The sequence below is a fragment of the Aplysia californica genome, unplaced genomic scaffold, assembly GCF_000002075.1.
Source record: "Aplysia californica isolate F4 #8 unplaced genomic scaffold, AplCal3.0 scaffold00203, whole genome shotgun sequence".
NCBI lineage: Eukaryota > Metazoa > Mollusca > Gastropoda > Aplysiida > Aplysiidae > Aplysia > Aplysia californica.
In genome coordinates this window covers 963,775-986,337 of record NW_004797473.1, presented here as the reverse complement: position 1 = coordinate 986,337, position 22,563 = coordinate 963,775, and the positions used below count along the sequence as shown (strand labels likewise).

At 40.3% G+C, this 22,563-nt stretch overlaps 1 protein-coding gene across 1 annotated transcript in view; it reads left to right on the top strand.

Moving 5' to 3' along the window:
* LOC101863985 overlaps positions 1–22,563 on the top strand; it is a 42,036-nt gene that overhangs the window by 4,765 nt on the left and 14,708 nt on the right. Inside the window, exons 3-12 of the mRNA XM_013082988.2 lie at positions 8,767–8,880; positions 9,518–9,666; positions 10,594–10,727; positions 11,927–12,022; positions 13,731–13,789; positions 15,468–15,504; positions 16,159–16,381; positions 17,014–17,340; positions 20,359–20,486; positions 21,671–21,771. Coding sequence (XP_012938442.1) covers positions 8,767–8,880; positions 9,518–9,666; positions 10,594–10,727; positions 11,927–12,022; positions 13,731–13,789; positions 15,468–15,504; positions 16,159–16,381; positions 17,014–17,340; positions 20,359–20,486; positions 21,671–21,771 — 1,368 coding nt within the window. The remainder of the gene's footprint in view (positions 1–8,766; positions 8,881–9,517; positions 9,667–10,593; positions 10,728–11,926; positions 12,023–13,730; positions 13,790–15,467; positions 15,505–16,158; positions 16,382–17,013; positions 17,341–20,358; positions 20,487–21,670; positions 21,772–22,563) is intronic.

Here is a 22,563-nt window from a genome sequence, read left to right as displayed (position 1 = left end):
GAAAAATATTTGAATAAAAACGTAGTTCCATTTTGTTATAAAGTATGATTTAATCCAGTATGGTCTAGCTCTCATTTACTGATTAAACAAGAATGTGTACATTCTTTTTATCTAAACTACAGGACTGAGTTCTTGTAAGTAACATTTACGACGTGAGATATTAGTAATGCTCACTGTCAGTTACATGTCTGTACTGTGGCCTTTACCTTTCACCTATAAAGTCTGAACATTGTTAGATACAGTGTTTACTTTGGCATAATTACGAGGGCTGTCCAAGAAGAAAGGTGAAAATAGCCATAAGTGAAAAAGTAAAGTCTCTTTTTACAGTTGTCAAAGGGATGCAGAAGGCAGTGCACTGTAGACTGTAGGCCTTACTTATTGTCAAAGCTGCAGCTGCACCTCAGAACATACATATCTATGACTCGCATTAAATATATCGACCATGGTTGCAGAAAAGTCAAAGGTAGAATTCGTAGACCATAGAGTCATGCATTTTGGATACAAAAGGACAGAAGGAGAAGGGCCCAAAGATTTTCTATGTGTAATGTATGTAATGTATATAAGAAAATTTAATAAGTGGAAGTCCCATGTCAGTGGTGCCTCTTTTTTTAATTGTGAGCGCAAGATGAACCCAAAAAATTTCATAGTCAGAAACCAACATCCAGGGCATGCACTTATCCGTGAAGATAAGCAGTTGAGAGTTGCAGAGATTGCGTTGGATCTTGAATTTTTTACATCAGCCAGACATGAAATTGTCGTGTGGGCAGCTGGGGTGTTCTACTGTGTTGGCAAGATAAGTCTGAAAGCAACTGAAGAAATTAGAGACCCGCACTGTATCCTTCCCAGGAAGTCAAGATTGTTTCAGAATGCTGTCAGGTCTGCTGGGGTAATAGTATAGATTGTAAAGCACATAGAGCTTGCTGTTGAGCGGGTATTGCGCTTTACAAATGCTATTTATTATTATCCACAAAGTCCTATCCTTGCTCTGGCCAGCAGATTCCCTATTTCCAAACCCCTAAAGCAATCCTTTGCTGGAAAAGCACTAGAATTTACCAATGATTATAGAAATCTTATTGCAGAGGACGGAGATCTTGACCAGAATGTTTCCAAGAAAATATATTCCCTGATAAGCTGTTTTAGTAAGAGTTTTTCGTACTTTGCAGCACTATAAGGTCATATAAGTGCCGAAGTGTTTGAAGAGAGTAACATACACAGAAAAGGAGAGATAAGGACGATAGATGTTTGATAGGAAAGAAGGAGTAAACCACACCAGAGCACCCACCAACCACCCGCATAAGTTTAAAAAAAACAACAATATGTGGATACCATATTCAGAGGGGCCATAATGAAAAATAGCTTAATTGTTTCGATGCATAATATGTAAATTTTACACAGATCGGTATAAAATGATATGTTCAGTCAGTAGCCATTTTCGCCTTAATTTTTGGATTGCCCTTGTAAGCTGCACACTCAGCTCAGAACATTGTCCCGGCATGCACCAAGCTTCTTTTCTTAGCTTCTATATTTTTTTTCTCGTTTCAGATATATGTTTTCCTTTGTTATCTATATCCTCTGTATTTGTGTCTTTTGCTGTCTTACTGTTTGTATGATACAATGGTATTTTTGACAGCTTTTGGTGGAGAATTTTTATAGCTTGTCTTTACTGGCTTTGAGGATAAATTTAAAAGATTTGAAATATATTGCTCTTTTTCTTCAATTAAAAAAAAATCTTTGTTGGAATGACTTTGTATTTGGTCTTTGTTTTATTCATCTTTATTTCTGTAATTTCATTCTTTTATCGAGTTCAACAAAACGCAGCATGTTGTGGAATTGCTTTTTTTTTCTTCCCCCAAACGACTATGAGCATGACAAGTGCAATAGATTATAGAGATGATATTGCTGTTTTCTGATAGTTTGCTTCTAAGTTTGTGTTTTTTCTCTTTTTTTAAATTTGTGTGATGGAGAAATTAATTTTTGATTAATATTATTATTACTATATTTTTAAAAATATAGGTAGTTTATATGTGGTCACTTTTTAGAATCATGTAAAAGATGAAAGATTCAAAAGTGACAGTAGATTCTGCAAAATCCCTGTCCGTTTTGTGTAAGATATCAAGTAATTTTTATTGTTTTGTGTATTGGCAGGTGAAAATTTGCCCAATGTTATGTTTAGTTTCCTTTTTCTTGTAATACTCTTCCCTGCGTAATTGTCACTAATTGTGCAGCTGAGTACTGACAGTCTGTGACATTCAATCAGGACAAAAAGATTTATGCCTGCAGAAGAAATTTTTATTTTAATGGCGGTCTAGAAATCAAAATGAAGATGACAAAGAACATGTGGTAGTGTGGGCACTGTTTTTGTGAAAGGCCTTTAATAGATAGCAGTATTGTGTTCTTTTTCTTCTTTTTTGCCTTTTTGTCTTTCATACAGAGTGCTCTGTACAAGCAACTGTCTGTCTGTCTGTCCGTCTGTCTGTCTGTCTCTCTCTCTCTCTGTCTCTGTCTCTGTCTCTCTCTCTCTCTCTCTCTCTCTGTCTGTCTCTCTCTCTCTCTCTCTCTCTCTCTCTCTCTCTCTCTCTCTCTCTCTCTCTCTCTCTCTCTCTCTCTCTCCCCCCCCTCTCTCTCTCTCTCTCTCTGTGTCTCTCTCTTTGACTCTCTCTCTCTCTCTTTTGCATTTCTTACCTTTCTCTCTTTGTCTCCTTCAATTTCTGTCTATTGATTGTTTTCCTCTGGTTTGCAAAGCTGTTATCTTTTGAAGGCATGATGCTCTAAATACATGTACTTTATTGTGCCATGGAAGTGTTCATGCTATTATTATTTTTACGAAGGTCTTGAAGCTTCTCTTTTGATTTCATAGCAAATTGTTGAAATCTTCATAGAATACATAACACCATCAGGCAAAAGACAACACTTAGAGAATAATTGGGATGGGTGTGGGTTGTTTTTTTTGTGTTCTTTTTAATTGTTGTCTTTTTTCGATTTTTTTCAAAATATGTACATCATTGATGGAACCATACTTGGTGCTCATTTACCACTGTCAGTTTTTTCCTTCCCCTTTTGTGTTGGTATTTTCTTTGTTCTTCTGAGTGTGTTGTGTTTAATTGCCTCTATAATTTGGTCAATGGTGTTTATAATCAAACTTCAGTATCAGTCAATTTTAAGGATGTTGAAAGTCAGGCAAGAAAATTAAACGTGCAATCGTTTAATGGTAATGGTACAGTTACAAATGAAAAGAAAAATTGCTCAAGTATTGAAGGGTGTAAGTTTTGTGAGTAGGCTAGGGTAATTATTTTAAAATCTCATACGCTTCTCTGTAAGTATTTTCTTGTTTTGTTATCTTAATATAGTGGGTGGTTGGTAGGTGCTCTTGTGTGGTTTACCCCCAGTGGGTCGGGGGGATATAAATAGACCCACTGCTCCGCCAGCAGCAGGAGGTGCAACCTCTTCACTGGCGATTTGTCGCCCATGGACATCTACGCTCAGGTGCACATGGGCGACACTTGCTTTGGTGTATCGTCTGTCTTCTATCGAGAAAGAAGTGCCTTTCGGGCGAAGATGCTGACAATGTCAGCATCTGGGACTTACCAAAAAGAACGTCGTTGGGGTGGTCACCATTTTTGGTGATCTCCCCAAAAGATGAAAAGCAAGATACAAATCTCACTACACTAAGCGTTTTTAAGATACCCAAGTCCCTAAAACATTTCGGTATACACAAACCAAAATATATTTAAAAAACTAGGATCCACGGACCTCCTGATATAAGTCAGTTCCAGCACTGAATCAGGCAAACTGTTGGCCTGCACCTCGTTTGGTGGCATCCCTGTATGTGTTCAGCCTCACAGAAGTCTGAACACATCCAAGGGTGTCATCAAAAGCCGAGAGCTCTGCGGCTGTACGGAAGAAGAGATGGTTCAGGAGGTCGATGGAATTGTCCATGCTCGTCGTATCAAGATACGGCAGGATGGCAAGGAAATCTGTACCAACACGTGGATCCTTACCTTCAACACACCCACACCACCAACAAAATTAGACATTGCATACTTAAAACTCGAAGTTAGACCATATATACCCAAACCGATGCGCTGTTTCAACTGTCAGCGCTTCGGACACACACAGCTGCGCTGTCGTCGTGGTGCAGCGTGTCCTCGCTGCGGCAAGGAAGGACACTCTGGGGAGACCTGCTCTGCAGATCCCTGGTGTCCAAATTGTCGACAGGGGGGGTCACACTGCATCTTCGACGGAGTGTCCGAAGTAGTGTCAGGAGAAAGCCATCTTCACACATAGAGCCCAGTACGCCGGAACGTTCGCTCAAGCAAGAGCTACGCTATACCTTAAAGGATCGACGCCGAAGAATACAACAAAAACATATTCAGAAGTCCTGAAAACTGTCCCGGGGTCAGTAAACCCAACCCGAAAGGTCCTTCAGACATATAGAAAGCAGAACACCTGCAAAAAACAACAATCCAGTCTAGAGACGGAGGAGGACATGGAGTCCACTTCCTCCCCTCCTATCTCTCCCAATATCCATCCGCCATCTCCCCACACCCCCTCTTCATCACCACCCTCTCAGCCATCGTCTTCATCCTCACCCCCTTCATCATCCTCACCCTCATCATTCTCATCATCACCCCCATCATCATCTTCACCCACAACATCCTCACCATCATCATCCTCTCACAAATCACCACATCCTACACGCTCATTGCTTCAACCTCCATCCCATCATCCTTCATCCAATAATGCCCCTCCACTCACTCCCCACACCCGCTCCCCCTCCTCTACCCGCATCCGGGACTCCAGTCCTCCTCCCCCTCCACACTCTCCTTAAAAAAAAACTGCGGTCCACCGTGACCGCAGCAAAACAAAACAAAGACAAAGGTCACCTACGACCAAAACAAAAATGTACCGAACTCGTGCCCTCAAAATAAATAAAAATGGCAGTTCTTCAGTGGAACATTCGCGGGTTGCGTGCAAACCAGGCAGAACTCTCTTATTTTTTGACCTCACACACCCCAAATGTAATCTGTGTACAAGAAACTAAATTACCAACAACCACATTCACATTAAAAAACTATCAAACTTACAACCAAAGATACACCGACAACCAAATCGCCTCGGGGGGCAACTCTATTTTAATAAATAACCAAACACTACACAGACAAATACAACTAAACACAACACTTCAGGCAGGTGCGGTCATGGTCACCCTACACCGTCCTATAACAATATACATCCCTCCAAATTATCCTCTATCTTTAAGAGAACTAATAAACCTCAGAGACCAGCTCCCACAACCCTTCATCATGATGGGAGATTTTTAATGCCCATGGCCCTCTTTGGGGAAATGAACCAACTGTAAAGGTAAAATCATAGAAGATTTCTTAACAAAACCCAATACTACTAGTATTTTTAACGACAATTCCCCAACATTTCAAAATTAAAATAACCTAAACTTTTCATCCATAGATTTAACCCTATGTGATCCTGACATAATTCCAGACTTTCAGTGGTCGGTTCTGGACGACCACGCGGATCGGACCACTTCCCCATCAACCTAATTACAGACATTCCACACCGAACTCCTATCCCGGACCGTTTCAATCTTAAAAGAGCGGACTGGGATGGGTTTCACATGGAATGTCTGGAGAAACTCAATCCATCTCAAATACAAACACAAACTTTTGAACGATTTCATGAAACCCTTCTCGAAATCGTTCAAAAACACATACCAAAATTATCCACCAAACCCCGAAAAAATAAATGTTGGTTCACTGAAGACTGCCAAAAAGCTGTTGCGGGCAAAAAATCAACTCTCAGGAAGTTCGTCAACTCTAAAACAAACGAAGACCTTATTAATTTCAAAATTGCGCTAGCCCAAGCACGCAGAATAATCAGAACAGCCAAAAAAGCATCTTTTCGAAATTATGTCTCTAAAATAAACAACAACACACCAATGCACAAAGTCTGGAAGATGATAAAGAAAACCGAATAACTCCTTCGTAGAAACCGAAAAAACAGTAGCTGACTGTATAGCATCAACTCTTTCCGGAAATTCCTCTACCCACAATTACAACCCTGAATTTAAAAAAGTAAAAATGTCTTCTGAAAAGACAACTGTTGATTTTACCTCTTCAAATGAAGAAAACTATAATTGCAGCTTTTCTCTTAATGAATTAAAATGTAATATTGCAGAACTATGAAACACAGCTCCAGGCCCTGATCAAATACACAACGAAATCATCAGACGTCTTCCAGACGAAACACTCCTATTACTCCTTGATATTTACCATGAACTCTGGCATTCTCAACAATTTCCGAACAGTTGGCGTCTTACAACTATTATACCAATCCCAAAACCAGGAAAAGATCACTCTAACCCATCAAACTACCGTCCCATAGCCATTACAAACTGTTTCTGCAAACTTATGGAAAAAATTATTAACAAACGTCTAATGTGGTTTCTCGAAACCCCAAACTCCTTATCCAATTTCCAATGCGGTTTTCGAAAAAATCGCTCTACTATTGACCATCTCGTCCGACTTGAAACTTTCATTCGGGAAGCTTTCATTCGAAAAGAGCACCTTGTGGCTATTTTTTTCGACTTAGAAAAAGCCTTCGACACCACATGGAAACATGGTATTTTAAAAGACCTGCGTGACTTGGGCTTACGCGGAAATCTTCCCGAATTTATACGAAACTTTTTGAAAGATCGATCATTTCAAGTAAAAGTAGGTTCAACCCTATCAAATTTACACACCCAAGAAGAAGGTGTCCCCCAAGGAAGCATCTTATGGCCCATTCTTTTCGAAATCAAAATCAATTCCATCACAAAAACCCTTCAAAACAATATTGACTGCTCACTTTACGTTGACGACTTCCTGATCAGCTATAATCCAAATCCAAAATGGATCACATTGAACGTCAGCTTCAGCTTTAACTCCATAAACTGGAAACTTGGGCAAACAGGCACGGGTTCAAATTGTCCACATTATAAATAAACTTGGTACATTTTCGTCTGTCGCACAAGTGTATGCGACAAGTAAATTTATATTTGTTTGGAGAGAAAATTCCTGTTAAAAAACAAGCTCGTTTCCTGGGCGTAATCTTCGACAATAAACTTTCTTTCCAACCACACTTGAAAGACCTAAAGAGGAGGTGTCAGAGTGCTCTCAACGCCTTAAAAGTATTATCCAATCCTGAATGGGGAGGAGATACTGAAATACTTCTTCAACTTTACCGTTCCCTTGTCCGTTCCAGGCTGGACTATGCCAGTCGTGTTTACGGATCAGCCAGAAAGTCTTACCTTAAAATTTTAGACCCTGTTCAGAACCAAGGCCTTCGCCTTGCCCTAGGCGCTTTCCGTACTTCACCTGAAGAAAGTTTACAGGCAGAAGCGCATGAACCATCTTTAGAACTTAGAAGGAAAAAAACTCTCTTTGCAGTACGCTTTGAAACTTAACTCAGTACCCGCCAAAACCCAGCCTACAAATGTGTCTTTGGCCTTCCCGAAGATCTAAAAACTCTATCCTCCTTAGGAAATAAAGTAAGCCCTTTCGGAATAAGAATCCAGAACGATCTCAAAGACATTGATTTTTCTGAAGACATAATCGAGCCCTTTGCCATGTCCAGCATACCTCCATGGCATTTAAACAAACCAAACATAGATACTAGTCTTGAAAAAAACACAACAAAAAGTCTACAGACAAAACTACATACTTAAACTCATACAAACAGCTAATAAATAGATACCCTGAAGCAGAGAAACTCTTTACAGACGGATCCAAAAATGACTCCTCAGTAGGAGCTGCTGCCCTTGCATCGCCACACAGCTTAAGCTTAAGGAAACTACACCCAGAAGCTTCAGTCTACACTGCTGAGGCTACAGCTCTTGAAATGGCCCTAAATATTATAGATCAATCCACCAAGTCTACTTTCCTAATCCTTTCAGACTCTCTCTCTCTCTTGTTTGAAATCTTTAGAGCGCTCTGACACCTCCAACAACAGAATTTTAAAACTTATAATTAAACTGCATTTTCTACATCAGTCTGGAAAAACTATTACAATAGCTTGGCTTCCAAGCCATGTAGGCATTGATGTCAACGAATCTGAAAACAAAAATAGTAAAATCCCTTTCTCTGACATGAATCCGAAAGTAAAAGAACACATCACATCCTCCTGGTCCCAAAGTAAAAGAACACATCACATCCTCCTGGTCCCAAAGTTGGAATCAACAAATACACAAGAAACTCCATTACATTCAACCGAAACTTGTGTAATTTTTACCAGACTAAAGATAGGACACACGCACGTCAAGCACAAACATTTGCTCGAGGGAGAGGAAGCTCCTTTTTGCGTGGCGTGCAACACAAATTTCACAGTTCGGCACATCCTAACGGAATGTGTCGAATTTAATTATGTTCGTGAGAAATATTTTAAATGTAAAGATATTAAGACCCTTTTTGACATCGTAGACCCTAAGGAAATTTTAAGTTATATAAAAGAAATTGGACTATTTAATAGAATATGAGGACATATAGTTATCGTTATCGGTGTATATATACATACACTGAAATTAATATTGTATATACAAATGTAAATAAGCCTTTTCCATATTTACAAAAAGATTATTATAAATGTTTGTTCGTCTTTTTAGCATAATGAAAATAGTGTGATAGTGTGCGGTTGCGAGCTCCGAAAGACTCTTACTAAAAACACGTCTGATTTTGTAGCGGTGATTAACTGATTGATCTTTCTTTGTAACTCCAGAAATTTGAGGAATGCTCGCGATCAGACCAAACGATTGGAGGACGACAACCGCAAGATGGAGGACCGGCTCAGGGAGCTGAAGACAGCTATGACGAGGGAGAAAGAGGAAAGAGAGTGAGTGAAATGTGTTCTTTTTCTCTTTCTCTCTTCTGGCACTGTGGCGTCATAAGTGGTCAACGATGCCGACAGCATGCAGGAACTCTACACTTGCTCGCGGGCTCCTTAAAAAGTGCTGAACGTGGATCCCTAAATGTCCAAGCAGACGTGTAATGTCTTCCTGAGGCTAGCAGAGAGAAGAAGAAGAAAAAGAATAAAAGAATTAATGAAAGGAGTTGACATTAGAAATAGAGAAATATGAAAGGGAGTGAGTAAAACTTCATGGTTAATGAAATGAGAAATAAAAAGAGCGTCTCTGTGAAATAATTCTTTGAGAAGGAAGAGAGAGAGTAGAGGAAATTAGTTGTTAGATGAAAGAAAAAGAGTGACAAATTGTTGACATGAGGTACAAATGAGGGAGAGTAAACAGGGAAAGTGGTTGAGCCTAGGGGAAAAAATATAAAACAGTATAACAGTTAGTGTATAAACAAAGGAAAAAAGAATTAGTAAAACCGAGGTGTTAGCTCAGAGAAAAAAGAAAGAAAGAATGGAATTACATTTCTGAGGTGAAAGAAATAATGTTAAAAGTATGTGTCGGAAGTGATTATACAAGTTTTACATTAAAAAGGCAAAATTTTTCTCTCTTTTCTTGCAGACGTCAAGGCGGTGGGTTCTGGGGTCGAGGGCAGACAAACACAGGCTCGCTCACAAACTACGCCACTGAGGTGCTTCACAACAAGGCAGAGAAACCGCCCAAGGAAGGGAAAAAGAAGAAAGTGAAAGTGTTACAAGATCAGCCCATTGGTAGGACTGTGTTGCTTTGATGCTTTTCATATCGTTGACAAGCTGTAAAAATGTACTGTCCCTTGAAAGCGAACTTTTACTTGAAAGAGAAAAAAACATTGTCATTTTGATTTCTTTTAGCAACAGTATCTTCATTGTGTATTTTTTCTTTTCTTTTGTTTTGTTATATTTTTTTGCTGCTTCTTTCAACATTTAGAAATGGAATTTTGACAAAATTATTTCTTGAGTACATATAACCTATACCACATTCAAGTTGTTGAAGTGAAGGTAAATATTAGTTTGCTCAAAAAAGGACAGTTGTTTAAATTAGTTATACCTGAGGAAAAATGCTGGAGCTCCATTTGAAGTTATTCGAAAAAAAAGAAGGGGTGTTACCATTACTTTGTGAATCTTTAATTAAGGAAACAGTGTCCTTTTGAAAACCCATGGACTGCTTAAACTTTGCTTGAGGTAATACGTGGCAGTTTTAAATGTTTGGTTTTAGATTTTGTTGTTGTTGTTATTGTTGTTGTTGGAGGAATGAGAAGACACTACTCTTTAGAATCTTTGAAACAAGTTTTTGCAAGCATCATAAAGTATTTACGCCTTTATGGTCATCTCCGTGTATCATATACACACTGAATCATTTGCTTATGTATGTGTCATAATTGTACTTTTTTACGAGTTCAAATGGTACTTGTTTATGTCAGTGTGTATCTGGAGGTAGTTGTTAAACAAAAAGTAAACAATGCCTCGTGAAACATCAGCTTATTCCTCCTTTTCCATGAACTACTGTTTTGAAGAGAGACTCATTTCTTTGCAGCAAAATGTAATCAAGACAGCTCTTTTGATGGAATTGAAAAAAAAATGTAAACTCTAAAAAAACAACCTAAAAACTTTCTCCCTAACTCAAGCTCTACTCAATGCCTCCTGCTTGGTCTTTTACAGAAGTGCCAAAGAGAAGCAGCCAACCAGGCACAATGAAGTACATAGCCCAGAGAAAACTGACCTCTGGCTCCACGCCGCGGGACAAGCTGAAAGGCCCCCGGTGTGGCCAATGTGAGGACAGGACGGCCACGCTGGTACGTCATCACTGATCGATGCTAAAAACTTTGTTGGTTTAATAAACTACAGACTTCACCATAAGTTAAGGACCACCTTGACAGACAGCCCTGATTTTTTAAATTAAGAAAAAAAGACAGCAAGGAATGTTTCAAAATTTTTTGCTCTGAAAGTGTTAATGGGTTGCCAACGCGTATTGCAATGCTTCTAAACGAGGCAAAACAATCATGTGCTGCACGGAAATCCTCCGGGTATTTTAGCCAAATTTGCTGTTTTCTATCAACTTGTGTGCGACACCACGGACATTTCTGAGTTAAAATTTATGGTGCACGTCATAAATGGACATACTGTCTTGAACTGTGCTCACTTTGGTGGCAATATAAGCCGCTGTTTGTGCAAAATCCAGTATCGCTTCAACATACCACCAAGACGAAAGCTGAGAGACTTTGATCGTGCCAAAGCTATGGTATGGCTGCAGGATGGAGTTGGAGCCCGAGAAGTTGCCAGAAGGCTTGCTGTGTCACACTCTGTCATTGTCTGCCTGAGGCAGCACCATTAAGCCACTGGATCAGTCCAAGAACGCCCACGTTCAGGTCGACCCAAGAAGACCACTCGGAGTGTTTGCAAGTGGTCCTTTACTTATGTTGAAGTCTGTATATATGTCAACACCAAACTTGGATGATTTAATAAATCTATATATGCTAAAATAAACCCAGAGGAGGGGGGGGCCTTTAAAGTCTTACATTTTAAGTATGGTGTGTTTGTCTCCTTTGGGTTCACTTTATTCCAGAACACTTCACTAACTGACACCAGCACAAGAATAACTGCTTACCACACGTATTTCAGACAGCAACTGAACTTTATTACTCACCCCACAAGTCGCCACTGTGCATGTCCTTAAGTGACGAGAGGTAGCTCCCTTAAAGCAGGGGAGGACAATAATCTTATTTTGTCCCTTGCACAACGCGGTGGACATCATAATTTACCCAGGATTAGGCCTGCTTAACAGAATTGTTTTTTGTTTTGTTTTTTGTTTCCATTATGCACATCACATTATAAATGTGAGAGTGCTATGAATAAGAAGAACGAACAATCAAGACGCCACTTTATGAAATGTTTGAAAAAATTCTTAATTTGTCCTCCAACGTTCTGTACATCTCAAATGTGGGAGAGAGTTCCAATGTCAAGTTTTATGTTTTTGTTTTATTTTTCTTGGCAGAGCTGCATGCAGTGTTCAGAGATCTACTGCCCCGGCTGTTTCGCCGCCTTCCACCTCAAGGGTGCTCTCAAACAGCACAGGAGTGTGCCCATCAGTGTAAGCTTTTCTCTCAGGTAATGGGTGGTTGGTGGGTGCTCTCAGATAGTGGGTGGTTGGTGGGTGCTGTCAAACAGCACAGGAGTGTGCCCATCAGTGTAAGCTTTTCTCTCAGGTAGTGGGTGGTTGGTGGGTGCTCTCAGATAGTGGGTGGTTGGTGGGTGCTCTCAAACAACACAGGAGTGTGCCCATCAGTGTAAGCTTTTCTCACTCTTATAGATAGTAGGTGGTTGGTGGTGCTCTGGTGTCGTTTGCTTTTTCTTTCCTTCTAAACTGTGTGTCTTGTAGGGGTAAAGATACTTCATGAAAATCCAATTTTCTTGAAGCAGACTTTTGACAGGTAGGGTGGAAAATGATCTAAATTGTTTTGATGTACACATAAAACAACAGCTTGAAGAAAAAAATGTGTGAAGAGTGGGATGGTCATGAACCTTTTACTTCTCATTTACTCTCTCCCTGTACCATCATGTACATAAGGCAGAGAGCAGTCAATGCCACGCTTGTCTGTCCCTGGCCACCGTCTCCAGTCTTGACACATCCAGGCCCTGAGTGATTGCCTCATCTCTAATTGTTCCTCCTCCGTAGCTTCCAGTTGGTCTACCTCTTTTTTCTTTTTCCTGTTGGTCTCCAATATTATGTCTGATAAGGCAATCTTGTCTTAGAACATGTCCTAAATATCTCCATCTTCTCCTTTTTATGGTTGTATTGTTATTTTCAGTTCAGCTTGAACCTTTTGCATTATACCTGGATACCTGGTAGGGATGGGCAGGTACCCTATACCCAGTACTGGAACTCCCGGTTCTACCGAAGGAGGTGTCAGTACCGGCACCTGGCTTCCAGTACTGGCTCTGTGAAGGAGCCGACACCCAGACGCTCAGAGAGTAAGAACATATAGGCCGACACCAACTATTTTCTAACCGGGCCTCGGGAAGTGTGCTGTGTGTAGGCCTAGGCTTTGGCCTAGCAGCTGTGACGTCAGATGCACACAATGCTACAGGTGACCTTGATACATGACTTCAGATTCAAAACTGACCATCAAAAACGAAGTTTGCTTAAATTTGAATATAGCATCGAATCAGGTTTCACGCAAGCCACTTTGCTTATTTTGATATGCTGATTCCCAAAATGAAATCAGATTTTAGCGGCAATGATTATTTAAAAAATTCTACATGCAGAGTCTTATCCCGCATGGCGGCAGACTTCAAAGGTATTTTGCATCTCAGTTCGCCTCTCCAATTCTGACGCGTGTGTATGGGGGGGAGCGGGGATGCCAGCAGTGCTGATCGTGGTGTGAGACGCGAGACGCACGGACTGTGACGTCACCTCCTGGTGTCACTCCAAGTACCGGTACTGGTGGTTCTCGGCTCCCAGTACCGAGAAAATGTCGACACTGGGTTTCGCCGGTACTGCCCAGCTCTAATACCTGGAGGTGTCATCTCTGACTCATAGGTTGATGTGTAATGACCCTCCATCTTTCACGGTCGCGAGCTGCCATTGCGCATTCTGCCATATCCAGGCCAGCCCATGTTCTTATGTTGTCCATCCATGTTATTTTTTACCTTCCTTTGGCTCTCCTGCCCCACATCTTTCCTTCAAGCACCTCTTTCACAATGGTCTCGTTTGCTTTGTAATAATAGGAAATAAAGGTATAAAAAGTGTGTAAGGAAGAGGAAGTTTCTAATGTATGAGAAATGTTTTGCTCCTCCAGGCGTCGGGGCCCAGAGTGTGCATGTCTCCGAGTCCGTCCAGTGCTGCCCCTTCTCCCAGGTAATTTGTGTGTGTGTGCAGGGGGGGGGGGGGGACTGTGTGTGCGTTTGGGGTGTGTGTATGTGTGTGTATACATTTTTTGTGTATATTTATTTGAGTTTGTGTCTGTAGTACCTTCCAAAGTTGAATTTTTGTGAGTGTGTCTCAGTCTCTGTAAGATAAGGGTTCCTTCAGATGTATGTGTAGGGTCTTAAGTGTTGTCTTTTTGTCTTGCTTTTTGATTTTACGAAATACCTTTCTATCTTGAATAGCCGTAAATAATGATAAGGAAATGTAAAAAACCCCCACATTATTCTGCCCTTTGGACAATTCTTATCAACATTTTGTTTTGTATTTGGGTTGGGGGGGAGGGGGCTCAACCTCTTTTCTGAATGGTGTGAAAATCATAAACTGCTTTTAAATGTGAAAAAAACAAAAGAACTTGTTGTTAATTTTAGAATAAAGAAACTGCCCCTGCAGCCACTCGAAATTAAATGTGAAAACATGGAGCAAGTGTCAGACTATAAGTATTTGGTTGTTACTATAGACAACAAACTCAACAGGCGTGTCCACACTTCTCTCCTGCTTAAAAAAGTGAAGAAAAGACTATTTTTTATAAGAAAGCTAAAGTATTTTCAAGTTGATAAAATATTGATGTCCATGTTTTACCTTTCAACCATAGAAATTATGATCAATTTTTGTATAACAGCATGGGCCGGGAACACAAGACAACAAGATAAAGAAAAATTAAATCGACTAATGCGGAAAGCATGTAAAATTTCAACATCTACATTCCCCTACTTGGATGAATTGTACATAACAGCTTGCACTAAAAAAATTAATTCCTTCTTTTTAGACAACAAACATTCCTTGTTCCCTCAAATAAAAACATCAGTCAGAAGTAAAAGACCTAGGCTTCTAATTTGTAACAAAGTAAGATATAGAAGGTCATATTTACCATTATCTATCAAAATGCTTCCATCTTAACCATCTTGTATAAGTATACTTACGACCTTAGAGCATACATGAAAATAACATTGAGTGTGTATCTAGCTTACAATTATTATTGTTTATATTGCTGCTCATTTATATTAAATGCATGTGATTGTAAGCCTACGTGTGTGTGCATGTGTGTGCGGCGCGCGCATGTGTGTGTACATGTGGTGAAACATCAAACTAATGTGCCAGGATCTGGACAATAAAGATGTATCTTATCTTATCTTATCCATTTAAAAACACAATGTGGTTGCTTCTTTGTATTCTCTGCAGCTTGTTGGACAGTGGGTGGTTGGCGGGTGCTCTGGTGTGGTTTGCTCCTTCTTTCCTATGAAACATCTATCGTCTTTATCTCTCCTTCTTTTTTATGTTTTTTACTCTCTTGTAACACCTCTAATCTTTGGCACTTATATGACGTTATTGTGTTGCAAGTGCCGTAAAACAAAAAAAATTTTGATCAAAGACACATGAAATATAAATTTGCAATTTCCAAGGACTCTCAAGCTTTAGTAGTTACCAAATTTTGGCAGGTATCACAAATACCTTGACATTTATTCAAAATAGTAGGATTTTCATCAAAAGCAAGACAAATGAACATTGTGTGAAGAGTGTGCAAATAACTACCTATGCTAAAAAATTACTCAGCACCCGATTCTACCGCGTCGTCGTGACACATTCTGTTTTGTTTTGTTTTTCCCTGCAGAGGCGGCCAAGCCAGTGGTGCTATTGTGAGTCACACGGTGAGTGCTTGCAGGTTTGGTTTTTTGTTTGTTTTGTTTGTTTTGTTGGGTTTTTGTTTGTCTCTCAGAGCTCTGAGCACCGATATCTGCGCTCTCTCTCTCTCTCTCTCTCTCTCTCTCTCTCTCTCTCTCTCTCTCTCTCCCCCTCTCTCTATATATGTATATATCTCTTATCTCTCCCTCCCTCCCTCCCTTTTGGTACTGTGGCGTCATAAACGGTCAGCAATGCATGCTTGACAGCGTGCAGGAACTCAACAGTCGCTCGTGGGTCCTTGAACAGTGCCGTACGTGGGTCACTGAAATGTCCCAACAGAGCACTGACATCTGTCGTGGACGGGTTAGGAGCTTTCCACAGCATGCAAACGACATGAGTAAAATTGTAAATGGGCTAATTTATCAATGTCATGCTCATACTGTGCCGGAACAACATAGGGGGAACTGCTGCTTTATCTTTCCTCATCCTTACTATGGTCATTTTTTCCTCTACATCTTTTGTATGTTTGTCACTCTCTTGCAAACTGCTATTTTCGGGGGTGCCTTAATAGTCAAAGCACACTTTGTGCTGTTGAGGCTAGAGAGCCTTGGCTCTCATATGACCTTTTGCAGTTGCGAGCGTCGTAAAACCTTACTAAAACTAATTTCATCTCTCCTCAGATGTCCAGTGATAACGGTTCAGAAGCGTCGGGCCCCTCCCCATCCCACTCGTCTCCGAGAGATTCCGTCAACTCGCTTCTTCAGGGGAATTACGATGAGTCTCAGAGCGCTGCCTCCTTCCAGGCGGCACTCATGGCGTGGAGGCAGGGGGAAGAACCCTCGGATAGTTCTCCCGAACAGAGAAGCCCTCGCAAACCAATTGCTTCCCCTATCAAATCTCCAGGTAGGAGCTGGAGCTATGTCTTTTCTTATGGCCTTGCATGAATACAATCAAATCTACTCAAATGGCCACTTGTGTGAGACAATCACCTGTACAAGACAATCACCTGTACAAACTGCCACTTTCCATGTCCCCTCTTCTGTTTTGTTTTTTACATCGTAATGGTACTGTGTAAGATGGCCACCTGTCTAAGACAACCAGTTTTCTCCTTGACAATGTGTGACTGACTTAGACAATTTCCACTGTAGAATTCAAAGACAGACACTGGTTTCTTTCATTAATTAAATGTTTGAGTTATTGCTTCATTCTTATTTTTTTGTTAAATCACTCAGTTTGTCTTGCATCCTTTTGATAGATTATTTTTGGGATACATTTCTGTTTTTCTTTCTCATTTTCAAGTGCCCATTCATTCCGTCTTTCCTTTAGTTGATCACTTATTTGCTTGGATATCTTCCTATCTTTCTTTCTCATTATCAAGTACCCATTTTCATTCATTCATTAATTTTTTTATTTGCTCATTCATTCATTCATTCATTCATTCATTCATTCATTCATTCATTCATTCATTCATTCATTCACTCACTCACTCATTCATTCATTCACTCATTCCCTCATTTCCTCATTCCCTCTTTCAGTGGTGGCAGTAGATGAATCCACGGGCACCGTAGAGGAGAGCAAAGCCCTGGAGATCAAGTTCACTCACACGCTGTCGTACGCCGAACGCCTCATGCTGAAAAAGCATCGGAGAACCGAACTGGCCGAGATGCATACCCCCCGACTGGAGGGTCAAGGTCAAGCGGGCATGCCAGAGTTGTCCCTGCGGAGTGACCGCCATGAGAGGAAGTTGTCGGGGAGAGCATCGGGCCGGCCCGGTTCCTCGGGCCTTTTTGCGACTGGCCGCTCGGTGAATGCTGGGAGATCTGAAAAAGACATGACTGTCAGTCGCCAGGATACAATGATAGGTACAAATGATCGGAATTTTTTTTTCTGTATTTGTTTTGGCTTGACCACCGAGATAGTGGTATCTGTAGTCTAGTGGTTAGGCTACCAGACTCGTTATCGTGAGATTGCGGTTTCGGAGGTTTGAGACTTAGCTCGGGCTGGCGCTGTGTCTTAGGCAAGACACTTTACACGAATCACGGCGTCACTTTTTGCCCGATTCTGTTACTTTTAGTTCACGTGACTCAGCAGCCCGCCGGAGCTCCCTGGCTCGGGGTCACGGGGTTAATGAGCCCTGAAGCGACTTAACCGGTGTCGGTTAGGAAGTTCGCATTTTTGACTATGTCTAAAACGATATAACTTCTTCCCCATCCCACATAGCAAACCATTACGCATATGTACTAAATACTCAATGTCTTGAGATTTATTCTGCTGTAGAATGGTTAATTTCTGTGCCTTAGTTTTTGTTCTAGACAAGTGTTTGTAGAGTACCCAATTTGTTCTATTTTAGTTACAAACTTATGAATAAATGATTGTTAATTTAAAAAAGGTACGACAGATCTCTCCAAAATCTGTGTTAAACTGACTACGAATATCATGTCTTTTACCATGAGAAATCTTAAATCTGCGTGAGTGGAAATAGTCAAGTCATAAGAGAAGAAAGATGCACATCTGCATTTTTTAACTAAAGACGATCAGCGTTAGCTCTTATTTTACTGTTAAACAAGAGAAAGTTACTCTGCGTTTGTTCATGAATCATGCTGTGTCTGTGGCAGCCTGCATACAACTAAAAAGATATAATATAAGAATCTAAGCGATTAAAAAAACCACAAAACCGTGTAAAAACATGGGTAGAGATAAACTTCTTGTATGGAATAAAAATAATGACAGCTAACACATTCATTCTTAGTTTTTGTGTCGGAAATATGCGCGGACACAATTATGAATGTAAAGAAATCAGTCACATTGTCAGTTATTGCAAATGGTCATAGAAATGAAAAATAAAGCTGGAAAAGTCTGGTGCTGATTCAATGTCCCTGGAAAGCTAGAAATTATTCTTATAACCCAATTACGAGAAGTCATCCCTATTAATCAGTCAACTTACAAAACCCAGACTTAGCGTTTTAAGAAAAGTAAGGAATTTCTGGAGTGTAACTGATGCTGTTCGTGTATTAGATCTACATTGAAGATGTATTCTAGCACTAAAATCGATTTGTACTTTTCATAGAGAAACTTCATGGTGACTTTTATAAACTTTCGAGAAATTATGCGAATATTCACGATTATTTTAGACACATAAAGTTGTATTTGGAGGAATTACTTCATAGTGAATTGTGTGCCAGATGGATAAAGTTGCAAAATTACAGCTTTCTATTATATGCGCAGATACCATCTTTTCTGAGTATCTGCACCAATGCTATGTCGTTCGTGTTCCAAAAGTTTGACAGATTTTGACGAGGCCTTTTTTTAATATTGATTTTTTTTCATTCACGCTAGTCCCAGAAAAATTACAATTTAGCATTGCCGACTAACGAAATAACCAGACAAGTTACAACGTCCGTTCTTTTTTGAGTCTCAAGAGCAAAAATGCGTGCTTTGGGTGCACTAAATGAGAATTACCAAAAATACAAGGATACACCTTAAATTGTACGTTGAAAAGTACCAAAAATTAAGTCGGCCCAGACAGAGCGGCGACAGGGAACTGACCCCCATGACCCCGACGTGATAAGGCGCCCGGCGGGGAACCCCGCCGCGGCAACTAAAATTCACTGCCAGTGCGCCATGGAATTATTCACATTTGGCTAGGTCTTGTAGAGATGGAGATAAGATTTAGAGTTCCTGCCTCCTAGAAAGCTCATGGGTCTCATTATTCTGCTATTTAGCGAATCTCTGCTACAGCCATTTCCTCTGCTAATCTCCGCTACCCAGTAATGCACCACCACTTTCTGTACATAATCAAGATTGAAAATATTTTGTAAGTGACTCTTTCACTTGAAATTATCTTCCAAACCCTCAAACTTATATATACTAACCTTGCTTTGATAAATTGATGGTTTTTATTTCAGTATTCTAGGGTTAAACAGTATAATAATAATGGATGTCTAGCAAAAATGGTCTTCTGTCGCGGCCATGCTGAAAGAAAGTTCCTACTTTTTTAAAATTCTCAGTTGAGACCCATGAAAACCTCACAGTGTTGCATGCAAGGGGTGTGAAAACCTATACAATTTTGCACTTTTTCACTCAACTAGATCTGGGACTTGTCGCTTTCATTGTGGAAGGATTTGTGGTTAGATGGGGGACAAGGGAAAGACCAGGATAATACGCATATTTAAAAAAAAGATTCTAAGCAAAGAAATAAATGGCAAACCACAATTGCCGATGTCCGTTTTTTTTTGGGGGGGGGGGGGGATTTGGCACTTTGTGGTAAGGATAATGCTTTGTCTTTTGTGTTTTTTGCAGTTGGGGAATGTAATTAGATTAGTATTTCGGTACTGTCTTTTCAAAATGTACCACTGAGTAACAATCAGGTGGATGTCTGGGAAGAAAAAAAGGATGGCGGTGACTTTAAATTTGGGCTGAAGGAATTTTATGAGTGAAAGAGTTGGAAAAAAGGAACCTCTTCTGAAGTTATAAAAAAAAGAAAGTCTTCTCAGCTACATAAGTCTCATTTGGACAGGTTGAAAGTCACATATTATTGCTGTAGCTGAAAAAATTACTTTTTTAAGATAAGATAAGATAAGATAATACTTTATTATCGCAGAGGGAAATGTTTCTTGGCTGTACAGGACCGTAAAAACACATGCAGGTATGTATACAAATTTAAATTATATATTACTCTCATTAAAATTCAATATATGAAAAGAGAAGTAAAGTTAACAAAATGTACATATCACATCAGATGCAGCGTTCAACCACTCATTTAAAACTCATCGTGTAAAGTAACAGGAAACATTCTTTCCTTTTTCTTTCTGCAGTGACAATATACTAACTGGGACTTTGCATTAACCCTTTTGTATTTTCTCTCCCCCCCCCCCCCATAGATGACGAGGAGAGAGTGGACTTTCACGCTTTGTTTGACGCCGTCGTCGCGTCCGAGTCGCCGGACCAGAAAGCCAGGACAATCTCATCTCAGTCGTGCGTCTCTGTCACAGAGATGCCCTCAGACACGGTCAGTGGTTCTTGTAGTGTGCACACCTGCCAGGTCATCATCATTGACTTTTTCACCCTGCACTAGGGTATAGGCCACGGACAAACACTTTCTCACCCTGAACCAGGGTATATAGGCCACGGACAAACACTTTCTAACCCTGCACCAGGGTATAGGCCACAGACAAACACTTTCCACCTTTCCCTATCCGGGGCTAGCCTCTTGGTGTTATTCCATGTCTTCCCCCTTTTCTGTGCATCAATTTCTGTGATTCTTGTCCAGGTTCCACGCGGTCTTCCCCTTGACCTTTTACCATCTGCTAGGTGCTCCGGTAAAATTGGTGCCGTTCGATTTTATCTGACCGGTGAAGAACATCAATCTAATTTGCAGAAAATCCTATTCTTTTCTTGAATTCTGTTTCCATCGGTTTTAGACAATTTATTGTAAATTATGTTGAAATACACTGGTTTATTTGCAATATTTGGGGAACTTGTTATAAATGACGTGAAAATAAACATGTTTATTTTCATGTATTTACTATACACATTCACTATTTCAGTTGATAACATTATTTTGATTTACTGTGGTTGTGGAGACGGATTTTTTTACCCCAAAATCCGAGTTTTAGGGAAGATTCTGAGGAAAGCTCTTATCTTTGTTCATGGAGGTGTTGCTGGGTCTGGGTATGTGCCAGCCAGTGAGGGAGAGCTGCCTCTGTCTTATTTGTTGCATTTCAGCTTTTACCAAATGTGAGGCGTGCTGACTAAGCATGCTGTCTCCTGATTGTCTAAACTGTGTTGAGGGGGGCGTCAAGCATTTACAATCTATCGATTTAGTTTAGTTTTAGTAGAGGTTTTACGGCGCTCGCAACTGTAACAATCTGGCAATGAAGTTTTTATCAGTGGAGTCCTCCAACCACCCACGCTCTTTATTCTGAGACTAGATGCTTTTTTTTTAAAAATTATTTTTTTTATTGAAAGTTAGAAACAGTGAAAGATCTTGTCCGTTTTTTAGTGATTGAGCACTAAATCAGCTGCTTTCACTGTATGCTTCCTGAAAAGCTGAGAATGTTTCTGAGTGTTCTATTGTCTGCTGGGGTAATGATATAGTGTAGAGCTCATAGAGCTTGCTGTCGAGCGGGGATATGTGCTATACAAATGCTATTTAAAAAATTATTATTACTATATTTTCCTTGTGTTATACAGGTGACTACGTCAGACGTACCCAGATTGAAACCGTCAGCCACATACGTCGTGGAGGAGGTGTCTCCCTTTGAGTCATGGAGGACTCAGCACAAGAACAAAATGTATGTTCCATGCGCGAGAGAGAGAGAGATGGTTCACTACTTACTTTACTTTTTTTGTCCTCTTATACCGTGAGGTGTCGAGGGGAGATGTTGGCGGGTGCTGTGGTGTGGTCTGCTCCTTCTTTCCTATCAAACATCTATCATCCTTGTCTTTTTCCCTTTTTTGTGTTTGTTACTCTCTTGTAACACATCTAGCCTTCAGCGCTTATATGACCTGATTATGTTGCAAGTGCCATAAAACTCTTTACTAATACTATAATGGAGATGTTGGATGTGGGTCAAGTATGTGGGCTCTTTAGATCGTCATGTTCTTTCAAAGGTCTCTTTGACTCAGAGATCCATCTTGTTCCTGGCAGTCCTTCTCGATGTACTTCATGCTTAATTCAACGCCCACTTGTTGTTTGATGTCCTCGTTCCTCCGCTTGTCTCTTCTCTTGGTGTTTTATCACATGTTAGAGATAACGCTTGATCAGCCGTATTCCAGGAAATTGTGAGTGAGGACTGAGTGTGTGTGTTTGTGTGTTTGTTTGTGTGTGTGTGTGTGTGTGTGTGTGTGTGTGTGTGTGTGTGTGTGTGTGTGTGTGTGTGATGGGGTGGGGGGGGGTAGAGGGGAGGGGATTATTGTTTGTGTTTAACAGTCACTTATCACCACTGCGCTAGCAAAACGGCACCTCTCCTTTTGCTACTTTCGAGATGAATGGAAAAAACTGTTTAACTAGACTATTTATTATCTTATTATGGTAGAACTTGCCTTGCATGTTTCTTTTGTGACTGGCAGCACATTTTTGTTTT